This window comes from Bombyx mori, chromosome 6 (genome assembly GCF_030269925.1).
Source record: "Bombyx mori chromosome 6, ASM3026992v2".
Taxonomy (NCBI): Eukaryota; Metazoa; Arthropoda; class Insecta; order Lepidoptera; family Bombycidae; genus Bombyx; species Bombyx mori.
In genome coordinates this window covers 15,177,152-15,193,287 of record NC_085112.1, presented here as the reverse complement: position 1 = coordinate 15,193,287, position 16,136 = coordinate 15,177,152, and the positions used below count along the sequence as shown (strand labels likewise).

General features: G+C 33.6%; 1 protein-coding gene and 1 long non-coding RNA gene across 2 annotated transcripts in view; one reads left to right on the top strand and one right to left on the bottom strand.

The window, feature by feature from the left end:
• Positions 1-9,297, top strand: part of LOC101736572 (mitochondrial pyruvate carrier 1) — a 497,008-nt gene extending 487,711 nt beyond the window's left edge. The window contains exons 2-6 of the mRNA XM_062669223.1: positions 919-1,388; positions 2,604-3,161; positions 3,432-3,505; positions 3,765-3,865; positions 6,239-9,297. Of these exons, the coding sequence (XP_062525207.1) occupies positions 3,438-3,505; positions 3,765-3,865; positions 6,239-6,417 (348 nt within the window). The 5' untranslated portion in view covers positions 919-1,388; positions 2,604-3,161; positions 3,432-3,437 and the 3' untranslated portion in view covers positions 6,418-9,297. The remainder of the gene's footprint in view (positions 1-918; positions 1,389-2,603; positions 3,162-3,431; positions 3,506-3,764; positions 3,866-6,238) is intronic.
• Positions 9,298-13,896: 4,599 nt separating this feature from the next.
• On the bottom strand, positions 13,897-16,016 carry LOC119630784 (uncharacterized). The gene is made up of 2 exons (XR_009973435.1): positions 15,870-16,016; positions 13,897-14,031 (listed from the first exon to the last, which is right to left on the bottom strand). It is a non-coding gene; the product is annotated as an uncharacterized LOC119630784 (long non-coding RNA).
• Positions 16,017-16,136: the final 120 nt, after the last annotated feature.

Sequence of the window (16,136 nt, the reverse complement as noted above, 5' to 3'; positions counted from 1 at the left end):
TCTCAGTTGTTATTGGTTTTAATGTATTTGATAAAATAAAAATACATGTAAAAATCTGTTGTTTTTGGGGATATTGGGGACGTCTTAGGTACAAATAACAACGAAAAAGGGGTCAATTGGGATGAGAATACGTGAAATGGAAACGGCCTAAGTATAAATAGGTACAGGTTTCTAGGGTTGTCTATGTAGTTATAACAATATTTTTTAAATTTGTTGGTAAAAATCTGGTTTATTCATGATGTTTTTGTCTAGAACTTTTATTCAAAACTATCAATGTGTTATTTTATTGTTTATTAAATATTTATATTATCAGTTACGTATTGTTTTCTATTTTTAGATATGCCTCGCGTGTACGTATCAAAGAGTGCAAAGCCTTATAAGAGATATTATCTAAGTCTGAATAAGTTGAAATAGCTGAGCAATTTAATATAAGTAAGTCAATTTTGCACAGACATGTAATAAGAACAATGAAACCTCAAGGTGGATTAATGTCTAAGTAATACATAATAAAATATTTAATATTTGTTCAGAGTGTCAGTTTTTCAATGTTTTTTATTAATGATCACTTTGTTGGTGCAACTAAATAAATAAATAAATTAAAACCAAGTAGTGCCCACCCTAGCAAATTTCTCATTTCGTCCCAATTAACCGCAATTTCCGGGTAAATAGGGATTACACCTATTTTTGCTTTTTTTGCTTAAACTGGAATGCTAGTTGCATAGTTTTAAATTGGACAACAAAGATGCCCCCAAGACTCAATCATTTTGATCCTGATATAGCATTATATACATCAACAACTACTTTAAAATTGGTCATAAAGTTGGAATTTGTCCCTAATCGCCCCATTTTACCGGTATTATCAGTAATAAATGTTTTATCATATATTAAGTGTATAATCTATGGTTTTATCTATGTCAGAGAGATGCTAGGGACTTTTTGGCGGGAACGCGAGGAGTGAAGTTGTGTGATTTGTTTTATTTTGTCTATTTAGTATTTCTTCGGGTTTAAATGTGTAATAATGGTGGTTTATTAACCGTTTAATATCTGTGAAAGTGCACAAATGTGGGAAAATGAAACAAAGCCGCTGGACGTAACTTCTCGGGATCCTCCAAAAAGTCCACTGAAAAATCTTAGTAAATTACCACCATTTTACTGAGATTAGATTTCATCTCATATCATCTCATTTAATTTCATCCCAGTTGATTAATGTCTCAAATTAATCATTTTCATTTCATTTCACTCCATAATATCATTTTTCATAAAATTAAGAATATAGATTAAAATAAGACATGACTTAAAGGTCTCAGTTACCAGGTCATAAAATCTCTTAAAAAAAAAAGAGAGATGCTTAAGCATAGACTACATGAAAGATTAGAGATAGGTAGAAGGTTTTATGTGAATGAAGTTAGCCCCTCAAAAAAATTTTTTTTTCCTATTTTATACTTATTTTCTATTAATTCGTTTGTTCATCATTTGTTCATGATTGTTCACTGTTAATAATTGTTTGTTCTGCAGTTATTTATTTAAAAAAAATATTTAAAAATATACCTACAAGTTAGCCCCTCTAATGCAATTTTTTATATTTTTTCATCCTTAATGACTCGTAAATATTCATTTTCGATTGTTCTTATATAAAACACGTTTGTTCTCTTTCGAAATTACTCGTTTTTTGTTTAATTTACTATTTTTATTAGTTGAATAAATGTATGCAAAATATGTGTACTGCGCATGCGTCAACTATAATGCCTAAACTTTCTACGCGGTTTTAATCGTGAAAAAGAAAACAAATATAAATCCTGAAGGAGCAATTAATTGGTATACAGTTTAATTAAAAAAAATTAAAAATAAATAAATGAAATAATGTGCATTGGCGTTAAGTTAGACCAAATACATTTTTCCATCCTCTTACCTATCGTATTAAAATGTTATTTTACTAATGTTAGGAATATAATTTCGACTGTGTAAAAAAGTTATTATAATGTATACTTAAATTATCTTTTGAAAGATAAATAATGAACATATTTACTTATTTGTTTATATTACCTATGTGAACTCCCTATCTTTTTTATACCTTCATAACGATAAGTAGGAGGATGGAAAAAATGTATTTGGTCTAACTTAACGCCAATGCACATTATTTCATTTATTTATTTTTTAATTTTTTTAATTAAACTGTATACCAATTAATTGCTCCTTCAGGATTTATATTTGTTTTTTTTCACGATTAAAACCGCGTAGAAAGTTTAGGCATTATAGTTGACGCATGCGCAGTACACATATTTTGCATACATTTATTCAACTAATAAAAATAGTAAATTAAACAAAAAACGAGTAATTTCGAAAGAGAACAAACGTGTTTTATATAAGAACAATCGAAAATGAATATTTACGAGTCATTAAGGATGAAAAAATATAAAAAATTGCATTAGAGGGGCTAACTTGTAGGTATATTTTTAAATATTTTTTTTAAATAAATAACTGCAGAACAAACAATTATTAACAGTGAACAATCATGAACAAATGATGAACAAACGAATTAATAGAAAATAAGTATAAAACAGGAAAAAAAAATTTTTTGAGGGGCTAACTTCATTCACCTGAAGGTTTTACGTATAGGTTAGGTAGTTGGCCTCGAGATCGATCTGAAATCGAACTAAAAAAAAACTACTTTTCGACTAAATACTATTCTACTAGATTTCAAGCAATTAATCGGTCCAACTTATCAATCTCCGACAGTAGAAATCAAAATCCGCTGTTTTCCGTTTCACTAAGAAAACAGTTAATTTCCAATTAATCTTGGGTGCATGAAAATATTGAATGTATTCATGAATCCGATTATGACTTTTGCTAGTGGAGTGTTGGCTCATATCACGTACAACCATATAGCCATACTCATATCTGACCTAAGCGACGGGGCAAGGCAAAGCCACCATTAATTATTTCTGAGTTCCTTGTAGTTTGGCATCCCATATGTAACACTTACGACATAGGTAGGTAGTTCTTAATTGATAATTTGACTTTTTAACATCCCTAATTAGTCAGTGCGATAGTATCCATTATAGTATCTCTAGTAATTAGTCTCTGCCTGAGAAGGGTATAACTTTGCCTTCAAATTAAAAGTCCTATTTTCCAAATTAAAGGATACCGAGAAGTTCAAAAAGGTGAATACATGAAATACATTTTTAATGTTTATAACGATACATTATTACAACAGATTTAAAATATATTTATGTGATAATGAAATAACCTTGAAAACGTTTCATACTAATTTATTTAAGTAGTCCAAACGTAAATTTAATTGAACTAATGTAAAAGAATATATTTCGTATGCAAATGTAACATTCTTGAAAGAAACCGATTCAACTCATTAGTTTTAATAGCACTTCTGTGAATATAAATCGAGGATATTAACAATTTTATTATCTTTTTAGTTTAAAATGAGTGCTTTAGCAAGGAAACTAGTGAACCAGCTGAAAAGCAAGGAGTTCAGGGACTATTTAATGAGGTGAGTTTTTCCTTCAGCCCAAACGAGTCGCCACTACCGCCTGCCAATTTTTGCTGCGAAACATTAAATCATTCTGCTTTAAAGAGGGTGACAACTGTGATAATATTCAATTGAGACACAGACTTGTAGGTGAAAACAATTTCATGCTTATGGGCTCCAATTACCACTGAACGCCAGATGAACAATGAACTGTTCCATCTAAAGTATTAATAAAATTAGATTCTGTAGTAGATAGTATAAGCATTATTATCAATTCTAGCACACACTTCTGGGGCCCTGTTGCCAATTGGGGTATACCACTAGCAGCCATAGCAGATACAAGGAAGGATCCAAATTTTATAAGTGGAAAAATGACTTTTGGTGAGTTCTATTTAATAGCATATTCTTATTATATTGAAGCTTATTGGTGTAGTTTTTTGTAATATCTCACATTTAGCTTTCTTAAACCATTTTTATTTTGCTAAATTTTTATGTACTTTAAGCGGCACAGTCAGACAAGTTATTGTGGAAGTACTGGTACTGTGACCAAACATGAACTGCTACCATTACCATTAAATCTTAAAAACTTTACCATCTGTAATTGCATGCATTAGTTTAGGGGCCACCTATTTTAAATTGGGGGTTGGGGAAATTAATAAACTTAAATTGTTAAATGCTGCCAAAAAGAACCATAAGAGACACGTTTGCCATTGTCTCTTATATAAATATATTTTAATTATTTTATTTACATTATGTACAGTGATATTCTAAAGGTTTTTATTTTCTAATCTATATCTAATCATTTTATTTTACTCTTTAAACAGTATGTCAAACTTCAAAGTGTATACAATTTTGTGCATTTTTACCCTCTGAGGGAGGTATCCTAAAGTAAGGCGTATATTGCTAAAAGGTTATCAGCCCATCTGAATTCAGAAAATATTTGAGAAATAATTTTTTATTATTATCTGCAATTAGCCTGAATGTGCTATGAGCAGTCATGCTGTATGATGTGGCAGTTTGTGTATGTTTTCCAGTAAGGGCAACTTGTCATTAGGTCATATATATATTTATGATAAAATATCCTTTCGTTTTAGCTGTTTAGGATAGCTTCATGTTGTAAATTGAATAGCCAATTTATTTGAATGTTTCCTCAGCCTTCCCTGATATGTATTTGGTTTTTTATGGATTTCCTCCTTTACAGTGGTAACACCTAGGTGGTGGGGTATTCGCATTGGTGTGAAACCATAGTACATTGCATCAATTTCTCAGTATCATATTTTGCATTCACTGTGTTATTAGGATATTGGAGTCACAAGCATTCCGTAACATTAATGAGCACCCAATTATTTATGTAGGGTTCTGAAAATATAGGAATAGGAAAATAGGATAATTTCGCCACTAGTTGGCAAGTTTATGATCTATTCGTTCTCTTGATTTCAGTGAAAAAAATACCACTAGCTCTAGGAAATGCTTTACAATATTTCATAACATGTTATCAGGAACAAATAGCAAACCAAATAAACCCATTACCTAACAAAGCACATAAAGTGCTGGCTTGCTACTATCAATAGTCTTATGAAAGCGACTAACTTAGAAAAACATAAATGAATCTTGACATTCACTTTATTTTATCTCAGTGTTTTTGATTGTATAATCTCTTAGTAGATATTGTGTCTTATCATGAGATAATTTTGTCTGTACGATACACAATGGTTTATGTATTTTTTATGTCTATTGTTTTAAGAATTTGAGATGAAATGTAATCTTTATAATAATATATTAAATTATGTGCTAGTATTAAACACTATATTAATATGCTGTTCTTTAAATCTAAGCAGTAACCTGTTTTAGTAATAGACCTATATTTTATATTCATATCACCAATGGCAGCTTGATATAAATATGTATAATTCTGAGGAATTCCTGATTGAGATGATCCTGGTATCACCTTTTCACTATCACACCACTTTATCAGAGTTTATTCTTGCTCTCTGGTACCTTTGTGTTATTTGACAGTGCATTTCTGTACCATCAGGCTCAGTCATGGATGCCCCTCCCTGCTGTTTCCTGAGCCTTTTGACATGTTCTTCTTTATGCAAGGTTTGAAAGGAATTCTTAGTGGAATGCAATAGTTGTCACATCAGATATTAACTTTACGTTGAACAGTAGAGTCGTTTCAAACACATGTAAAAAAAGTTATGTTCTAATTTTTAAATACTGTTGTTAGGGAACCATAGTATATTAATTTTGAATCTAATTGATACTTCTTACCAGATCAAAGACAGATTTCCCTGTCAGGGTCAGAGACAAGGACTGTAGCATGGATAAAATCACATAAAAGCATGAGTAGAAGGGTTATTTTGATAATCTTCTGAATCTGCTTACCCCACGCTTTTTTAGAATAAAATCATTTTTCTTACACTATTTTAATTCAAACTTATTAAAAGCTATTTTCTATTTTTAGTTGGATTTTCTTAGTTTTTTTAAACTATTATTAATTTTTAATTTTTAAATCTTTAGTTGAATTTCAATTTTTCATTTTCAATTTTTCCTTTTTATATTAAATTGTCATCGGTCCTTAATAAGTATACCAAATTTCAAGTATACCAATAATCCGACGTTTTGAAAGGGGTCAAAATCATGTTCAAAGATTCCGTTACAAACATATATATACTAACATACATACGTCTGAAGTTATTCATAAAAAATACACTAATGCTTCACCAATTTTAATATTTATCTCTTTAATTCCAGCCCTGTCTCTCTACTCGCTGATGTTCATGAGGTTCGCTTGGAAGGTCCAGCCGAGGAACCTGTTGCTCTTCGCCTGTCATTTTACGAACGAATGCGCTCAGCTCACCCAAGGAGCCAGGTTTATAAACTACCACTACATCCAAGGTCCTAAAGAGGTCCAAGAAAAGAAAAGCCAATGATGACGTCACTTTAGTTTAAGAAAACACTCTGGGCTTTAGTTACGATGTTACCAGTTAATTAACTATCAGTGTTGCCATGAGTGATAACGAAATTGTTTTTTTTTTAAGTTGTTTTGAGAATGACAAAAGTGACAAGGTCATTTTTTGTTGGTCTTTCTAATATTGAAGACTTAGGTGAAATTATGTCAACTTTAAAATTATATTGTTTGGAAAACAATTGAATTTGTTGGAGGCTTGTAGTTTATATATAACTATAACAGAGGGCCCCAGTTTTCTTGTAATACTTCAAAACGAGTTGAATGAGATGATGATCCATGGGCGACGGTAACCACTCACCATCAGGTGGGCCTTATGCTCGTATGCCTACAAGGACAATGAAAAAAACTTTATTGTCCAGTAAAATTGACGAAATTTCACTTAAAACAAATCTTCCATAACTCGACATAATATCATAGTACTAAAATAATGTATTCAAAATACATACTTATTTTAAAGGTTGATTGTTGACATGTTACCTTTGTTATATCTTATTAGATAAATATTTTATTTATTTGAATGTTTACATCTTGATAAAATATAGTAGCAAAATTTTATTATTGTAAAGGATTAAAATACTAGGGCATGTTTCAGGGTTATTAAAAATTGTTCGTGAAATATAGCGAGTATTCTGTTGATAGTATGGGGTAGAAATGATGATTGATGTGTTGTAAATAAATCAGACAGACTGCCCGGAACGCGAATGTTGGTATACTCTTTGAATCGTAATCTTGAACGTTGACGTCACTGTACAATACAGTCCCCTCTGTCCAGTTTGAAATTAGAATCGTTATATTGTTGTTGTTTCTGAAGCAATTTTTATTTTGCCTTCGTTGGTCGTCTTTATGTCTTTCGTAAGATGATAATATGGTCGTTTTTATGTCTGGTGATCTTTCGTAAGATAATAATAATATAATATCAGGCGACACCGTATTGAATAGTGACGTAATTAAATTAATGTCAAATGAGGAGTTTAGAGCGCGTTGCAATGCAAGAGAGAAATTTAAGATTCGTTTTAGATAAAATAATTTGACATTAAAATTGCAATAACTGTTCTTCTTTCAATTTTTCCTTTATGCGTTTTACTTAAAATTAAGAACAGACTTCAAATATTTACAATGTGTATTCCCATTTATAATTTATGAAGCTTTAATAATTTTCACATGACTATATTTTTCTAAAAACATATCTGTGTATACATGTGTTACTATCAAATCGAAATTAAAGTAATCGAACAATAACCCTCGTCATAAATACTAAAATAAACGCAAATATGACTTGAAACAAAGACATTCGAGTAGAAAATATTTTTAAATCAATTAAAACTGTAGTTAAGGTAACTGTATCAAGATACTATAAAAAATCGCATGAACACAGTCAAAAAGCCGAAAACAAAAAAGGTGACAACATAATATTACTATTATTATTTTAAATTATTATAAATTATTTTAAATACAATAAGAACGGGATAATTGCATTTCAAAATGATTTATTTTTAAATAATAACATTTAGATATTTATTTATTTTTTGTAATAATTTATTTGACTTTTTTTTTAACTACTAGTTAAAGAATATTGTGACAATTTGTAGCATATTTTATTTTTGACATTACTATTTACGCACAGATTATACAAACAAAATGTAAAGAATATTTGTTTGATATGAATATTATTGTCGAATAAGAAAGATTTCCACAAAAACAATTCAACTATGAATCGTGTTTAATTTATAAAGACGCTTTCTAGAAATTACGTGTCCGATTAAAAACTTTTCGAACTATATTGATTGTATATTGTCTCCTGTGTTACGTAATTACATTATACAGGATGTAAAAATTCGTTGTCGATAAAAAGATGGGTTTGCGATTCGTAAGATGATAACGCAAATAATAGTTTGCACAATGATCTGAGGTTGCAAGCAATGGGAAACTGTTGTGAGGCCTGAAATTATTGACTCCAAAGTAGCTACCGTTTGGCCGTGCTACAGTCAAAAGAATGGGTTCCCGGCTAACTAGACTCACAATTAATCATAATCATGATCGTGGGCCAAGCATATCTTTGCTTAGTTAACAATATCTAATTATGATTACGTATTATAAAACTGAATACGTCTTCTAAAGATTTTGAGGTGCTTGCGAAAGTATTATGAAAACTATACAATTTTTATGTTATATTGTTAACTAAGGGACGAAATGTGTATTATTCGTTTGGCGATACTAACTTTAGATGCGAGTGTTTTAGTATACGGATGGGACGCTACCGATTTTTTTATTAACAAAACGCGACGATTTTTCGTCGAGCAAAAACTAGACTTCGAAGCAGCAAGCATTGTAATCGGTTCGCGAATACAGGAACAGATATACGCTATATCGTAGGAAACGACAGTGGTTGTGTTGGGTTCACTTGCAAACGAGCAACAAAATGAAATGAAATTGTCGACCGGTCGTTGCAGCGAGAGCGATGAAGCTTTTTTTTCATGACGTCTTGGACTTTGCACTTTAAGTAATTCATTGGAATTGTTTTGTTGCGTCAAACCTGTCTTTCTGGTAAGGTAATCTGAAACAAAAAAAAAAGTTGCTAGAATAAAAAAAAAACAAATGATTGTTTAATCTGTGCTTTTGGCCCGACGAGGGCTTCGCCAATCGATCAAAAAATATAGTGTTTTCTTAAACTAGATTTTATTGAATAATTGTAAGGGAATTGTTAGACATGTGAATGTTTTATGAATACGAAAATGGATATATTTTATAGAAGAATATTTATTGAATTATATGTTATACTATGCTGTTGATCTGTTACGAATTGTTTCGTAGTTGTAGATAATAAATGAATGGTGATATTTTATCTGTTTATTTATTTATCTCGTTTACTATAGGTACAGGTTTTCCACTAATTAAACGGCCGTCTGGTGTAGTGGTAAGTGACATGGTCACTACACAGGGGGGTCGCGGGTTCGAATCCCGCCAAGGGAAGATATTTATATGATAAATATAAATGTCTTTTCCAGGGTTATGGATGTCTATTAAATATATGTATGTGTATAATAAAAATCTTACATTTATATCCGTTATCTGGTACCTGTAACACAAGTTCTTTATGAACTTATCACGGGACCAGTTAACGTGGCGTGATTGTTACTAAATATTTATTTATAAAAAAAAAAATTGCGCAGAAGTAATCTTTTTTAAAGAAGCTAATCGTAACGCAATAGTAAGTGCGCGAAATGCTTTCATTGGCTATAGGTTGATGCGTGGGCGCCATGATGCGTACCCGGTGCGACTAAGCGAGATAGCATGAGTCTCGTGTTTTTTTTGACTTTATATCATAACGTAACGTAATAAAGTCTTTAGTTCAAACAGCGTTAGCACTCATAATATGTCGGCCGTAGCTAACTCTCTTGTATGTAGGCGAATTTTTCCGAACCTACTTATAAAAGTAGTTGCCGATAGTATTTATAAAAATGGTAATCCTGTACTAACGTGAAGAGCACAGACAGTGTTATGTACCATCTGGCCTTAAGTTACTACCGTCGCTTATAGATATTGTCCAGGCCAGGGGTAAAGCCAAGACTAAGGACCACTCTCAAGCATTGCCTAAAGTAATGCGGAAGTTCAGCTGTTTCAAGCGAGTGTTGTCATAGCAAAGGAATCCCACGTAAGTGTCGTCGTTGTGCCCTAAAGCATAAGACGTCTGGTGCACTCGTATCTAGCGATGCACCGGTGTTCGAATCCCGCTATCAAGTACCTACCAATTTTTCTAATGAAATACATACTTAACAAATGTTCACGATTGACTTCCAAGGTGAAGGATTAACATCGTGTAATAAAAATCAAACCCGCAAACTTATAATTGGCGTAATTACTGTTGGTAGGACCTCTTGTGAGTCTGCGCGGGTAGGTACCACCGCCGTGCCTATTTCTGCCGTGAAGGAGTAATGCGTTTCAGTTTGAAGGGTGGGGTAGTCGTTGTAACTATAATTGAGACCTTAGAACTTATATCTCCAGGTGGTTGGCGCATTTACGTTGTAGATGTTTATGGGCTCCAGTAACCACTTAACATCAGGTGGGTGTGAGCTCGAGAGCTGTTTGAATACAGTAAACTTAATTGAAGCTCAATTAAAAACATCGAACTGTTGATGCTAATACCAAATAAAGCGCTTTTAATTAATTACAAAGCTAAATGTCGCTTACACCTAATAGCCCTTCACCCATCGATATGGTTATAAAGTAGATCGGATACAGTGTTTGGCAAAAATTAAGTCAATACAATTGACGCTTCCATCCCATGTCTCGCGATGGGTGGCTACATTAATGTTATTATGCTTGTGGTCACCGGTAAGACTGGTGTGCCGTGAGTTCGCGTGCCCATCGAAAGAAATAAAACGTATAAAAAAATACAGTCGAATTGAGAACCTCCTCCTTTTTTGAAGTACGTTAAAAAAGTCTAAGGTAATGAAGCAGCGCACAGTCAAGTATCGCAAAGTGTGCGGCAAATTTGAAAATTGAACTGGCTGGCTTGTACCATTGTGTCGGGTACAGAACATACCTAATCAAACCAATTGTCCACCATCAAGAACTTACCTATGAGTGTATGCGCGAATGTATCTTTGACTAGCGGCCCGCTCCGGCTCCGCTCGGGTCAACAAAAATTTCAATGATATTTGACGTTGTTTTATTTTTTTGCACTTATTGCGGCATAACTATAATAGTTAGAAATATGCTGTCGCGACAATTTTTGTAAATAATAATGTGTTCTACAAAGTCGTAGTATATTATTTTATTCTATCATCAATAGTTTTCGCAGGGCACGCGATGTAAAGAATATTTTAGGTAATTTTTTTATACCTTGGGTTACATATTTTTTTTCAAAAAATATAGTGTAGCTTCCAGACAGTGAAAAAATTTTTCAAATCGGTTCAGAAGTTTCGGAGCCTATTCAATACAAACAAACAAACAAATCTTTCCTCTTTTTAATATTAAGTATAGATTGAATTGAAGTCACTTATGTACTTTGCTGGTTAAAATTAATAACAAAATCATATTTCGTGTCAACATAATTAATTTAAATACATTTCAGTATCAGAATAAGCCCGTGCTCGTTCGAAAACTTAATCACATTTAACAGTTTGATTGTTTATTTTTAAACCTTTTAAAGTTAAAAGCGGTAACTGTTCGAGAGAGCATTTCTGTATCGTCGCAATCACATTACGGCCGCAATGTGAAGTGGGGCTCGACCCAGAACGCCATGCATTCACCGACACCTGCCGGCACCACGCCGTAGGGACGGACAGTATTTCACACCGATTTATATTCGTTTGTAGAAATTATTAATATCAAAAATAGCAACGCTTGATTGTTTTATAAAGACGACGAAAATAATATAAACGAAATGATTTTTTTAAGCTGTTGCATAGGTTTTATAGCGGGCTTTGAGTGCGGCGACCGAATCAAGAAATTCGGTAACGAAAATAAAACCTAACACCCTCCATTCCGCCTATCAAGTAGCTCGCGTTCAACACATTCACACGTTGCGCTTGTGTAGAATAAGCGTGTGGCGTGACGTTGCACTGCATGCGCATCATGAAAAGTCTGCCCATCTCTCTCTCGCGCGGTCTAGCTTATGAGTGTGAAGGGGATAGTTAATGTTTTGCTTTTGTTAATGTTTATAAATAGAACGTGGTCTTATTTAATTTTTTTAATATTAATTTATTATTGTCTAATTATACTTGCATAAGTTGATAAAAAGAATCCGAAGATGTATTTTGACGTGACAGCGTCTTATAATTCGATGGAGCCGGCTGCACGCACGAAAAAACATGACTCATGCGGCCTTACCTCGCTCAGAGGCGTTCCATTCAAGGCTTGAAGTGTAAGCGAGAGCGCGCAACGAGCGACAAAGAGGCATAATGGGCCTCCGTGTTAAACCTCGCCTCCGCGAATAAAAATTAAAAATTTTTGAAAAATGAAACCATTCTATCAGTATTTTCTTATGACGTTGTCACGTTCAACTATCATCAGTAAACAGTTTTTTTTTATATGCATTAAATATAACTGCTTCATTATCCATACTTACATATATTTATTAATAAGCACTCAAATATGTAGGTACATTAAATCATTCTGTACGTTTGAATACGCTGAGCATTACAAATCGACATTAATACGTCAATGTCTATTTCGGCGTTGTTTGAGCGGGAAGAGTTGAAAAACATTTTCTTCGCTCTACATTTAACATATCGCAATTTATAAATGAACTCCATGCTTTTTGCGAAAAATTTCTATCAATTTTTTGAACTACAAATTAAGACTTTTCACACGCCACAGTGTGATCACCGCAACCGCCATTTAGACATGAGATTCAGCTTTAATTAGTGTATGTTCAACCAACCTTCAACCAAACTTCAAACGAGAACGGATGATTGCTTTGATGCAGAAAAAAGGAAATTGGTGGATCCACCATCTTTTATTAGTGCTTTCTCATGCTCGCATCTTATATTACTTACCCAATTGATATTCGGCTGTTATCAGAGTCACAACGACTGTGTCCCCTCTCAAACATTGCGTTTCCTTAGAAATATTGGTACCTACCTATTTAAAATTAGGTATGGTACTACATAGGGATTTAGTATCGGCAGAGTCGCATCACTCGACATAATATGATCATCGGGCGTCTTATACTCACGGCAACTTTATTAAAATCAGGAACAGAAGTAGGGGATTAGAAATTATGTTTCTAAATAGAAAAATAGGTGTCGACCTTCTGGAAGTATTAATGAAAACTGGTAACAGTTGTTTGAAGAGGTCAAGGTTTAAGACAACATTACACAGAACAGAATAGAAGTCATTAAATGACCTTTAGATGAAACAACCTTGATTTTATTTGTTAATTAAACATTAATGCATATTAAAATGTGCCCAGTTTGTCGACAGCTCTATTCCTTCACAATGGAAGATACGGAGCATTGTTATCGTTTCTGAACGCGCACTATTGTCTGAGTAAACGTTCGCGGAGACTAGTGGCGAAGCGTTTACTTGTAATGAGAACTGGGGGGCTATTAAGTACGTTCTACATTTCAATATGTTTATGAGTTTAACTGCTCCCAGTAGAATTGAGACTTTGATCGTATTTCTCACGTGAGAATCTATTCATCTTGTGTATGAGGTTCTTAACAATTTAATATCACGACCGACGGCCCATTGGAGGTTTTTATTGCTGAAAACATGACCAGACGCGGTCACTGCTTGTTGAAAATTGGCAATACAGCAAACCTATATGTATATAAAAAAACGTGAGGTACGTGAAAACGTGAGGTAGGTGAACGTGTGAGGTGCAAACAATAGTGGCAATTGAATTAAGACCTAGGACCAGGGACGTCTTAAACTAGGCTGGGGCCCTTGGGCACACAAGAATTTGGGACCCCTTTGGAAAGTAAAAAAAAAGCGATTTATAATAACATTTTTTACTGAGTATGACCATTGATCTTAGGTAATCAAATACAGTATGATATAATAATGTTAATTATATTAAAATGCTGCTGGTTTTTTGGTTACGTTACCATAATGGTTTCTTTCGGGATTTCTGTTGAGCAAAATATTCCATTATATCTTTAAAGTCAATTTTTTTAAGGATATCACTTTCTATGCCCATAATTGACAAATTACTCAGCCGTTCTTGTAACATTGTTGTTCGCAATTCATTTTTTATTCTCTTAAGCTGCGAAAATGACCGCTCTCGACTACGATTGGTAACCAAATTGTCGGTTCTTCGGGGCCCCCTGAGAATGGGGGCCTTGGGCACGGGCCCCGTGTGCCCTTATGGTAAAGACGGTATTGCCTAGGACATAGATAAATCTTAAAAATCGGAACGTGTAAATGTTTTTTTTTGTTGATAAGAACACTCGGTATTATTCTAACACGTAATTAAGATTTATTAATTTACGTTACCGTTGTATCATTTAATACCATACGATGACTGCATAATAAGTAGTTCGCTAAAAATACACGGGAAGGTATCTACCGATTCTGGTCATGAATATTAGAGGCAATTCCGTATGTTTTATTCATGTGATCTTTACTTATTCTAGCAGAAATAATATGTAGTTCGTCCTCTAAATCTTATTGTTACTCTTGCGACGAAGGGCTCGTCGAGTAAATTAACACATAGACACAGCCCACTGAGTTTCTCGACGGATCTTCTCAATGGGCCCGATCCGGTGGTAGATTCTGCGAAGCACTGCTCTTGCTAGGGCCAGTGTTAGCAACACTTCGGTTTGAGCCCCGCGAGCTCACCTACACGTCAAGGAGAAGCTCAAATAGCCTATTAAGGCTATCAGGATAGGTAGAAGAAAAAAAATTGTTACTTATCGATTTAGAAATGTGAATTAACGGGGTAATTATCGACTGCTCAATTTACTTTTCAACGATAGTTTTTTAATGCAATTATCATGCTAATTAGTGGGTAGGGACTTAATGCTTTTGAAATTATATACGTTTTTAAACAGTAGGTCGCGTGTTCCGTGTTCTTACGTCTTACTAATCGAAATTGGGTAACCAATTGTTAATAACCGAATCATAGCAATAATAAGCAACTTACAACCCACAAATCAGGCTAGGCTATAGTAGAAGTACTGCCCACCTGTCCTGGTGAAACTGGAAAGGCCTTCGGGCCACCAGTAAACTATCAATCATAAAAAAAAAAGTAGAAGTAGTATATATAGTAGAAGGCTATAATATACCAGAGAAACGTCACACACGGTCATCATACCCAAACTAGGGTTCCCTGTACTATGGGAACCCGAGACTTATAAACATACTTATATATTATACTTATATAGATATACAACACCTATACAAAGAATAAACAAGCTTGTTCATCACACGATTGTTTGCCCGATGTGGGAATCTAAATCGCGACCCTCGGCGCAGCAGTCAGAGACGCTAACCACTGCATCACCGAGTCAATCATTCAGCTGTAGTTACGATTTAGAACCTTCGACTAGATGACATGTGGATTTGTTTTGGCGCCTTTGGCTTTTTTCTAGTTTGATAGTTCAATAAAACCAAGAGGCGTGCTACCAAGATACCGCTTTGTTATTCTTTTGGGTATAATGAGCTGGTGACACGTATTATTATTATTTTGAACGCTATGTGACTACTATAAATGGAGTTCAATTTCTAACGACCTTCACGCCTGAGCACGAGTCGTTGATGAGGCGTGAAGTAAGCTCTGTTGAGGATGACCGACGTTTTCAAAGCCAGTTTTCTTTTACCTACCACATGGGTCCGATATTGAACACCGCTCGTGATATTTATAGGCAAACAAACTTTTAAACATATTTTGTTAAATAAACTATTAATAATACTACATTAAGCCAATAACATTTGTACAAAAGCATATGAAAAATATACCACGTCTACCTTAACAATCTCAGTACTCCCGGACGTTCGGAGGAATACTTCTTGCAATAGCAGCGCCATGAAAATTCCTTCTTTGTGTTAAAGTAAATTCAATTCAATTGAATTTTTCTTACCAGTGCCCGTGGCACACCTGAGTTTTTCGTTTGTTTGACACTGACAGTATCCAAGTCAACCCTGCGCCTCCTGTACAGTGTATAATTAAAGTTGACTAATAATTATCTTTAATTATACCTTCAACGATCCTTTAAATGCACAATAATTTGTTCT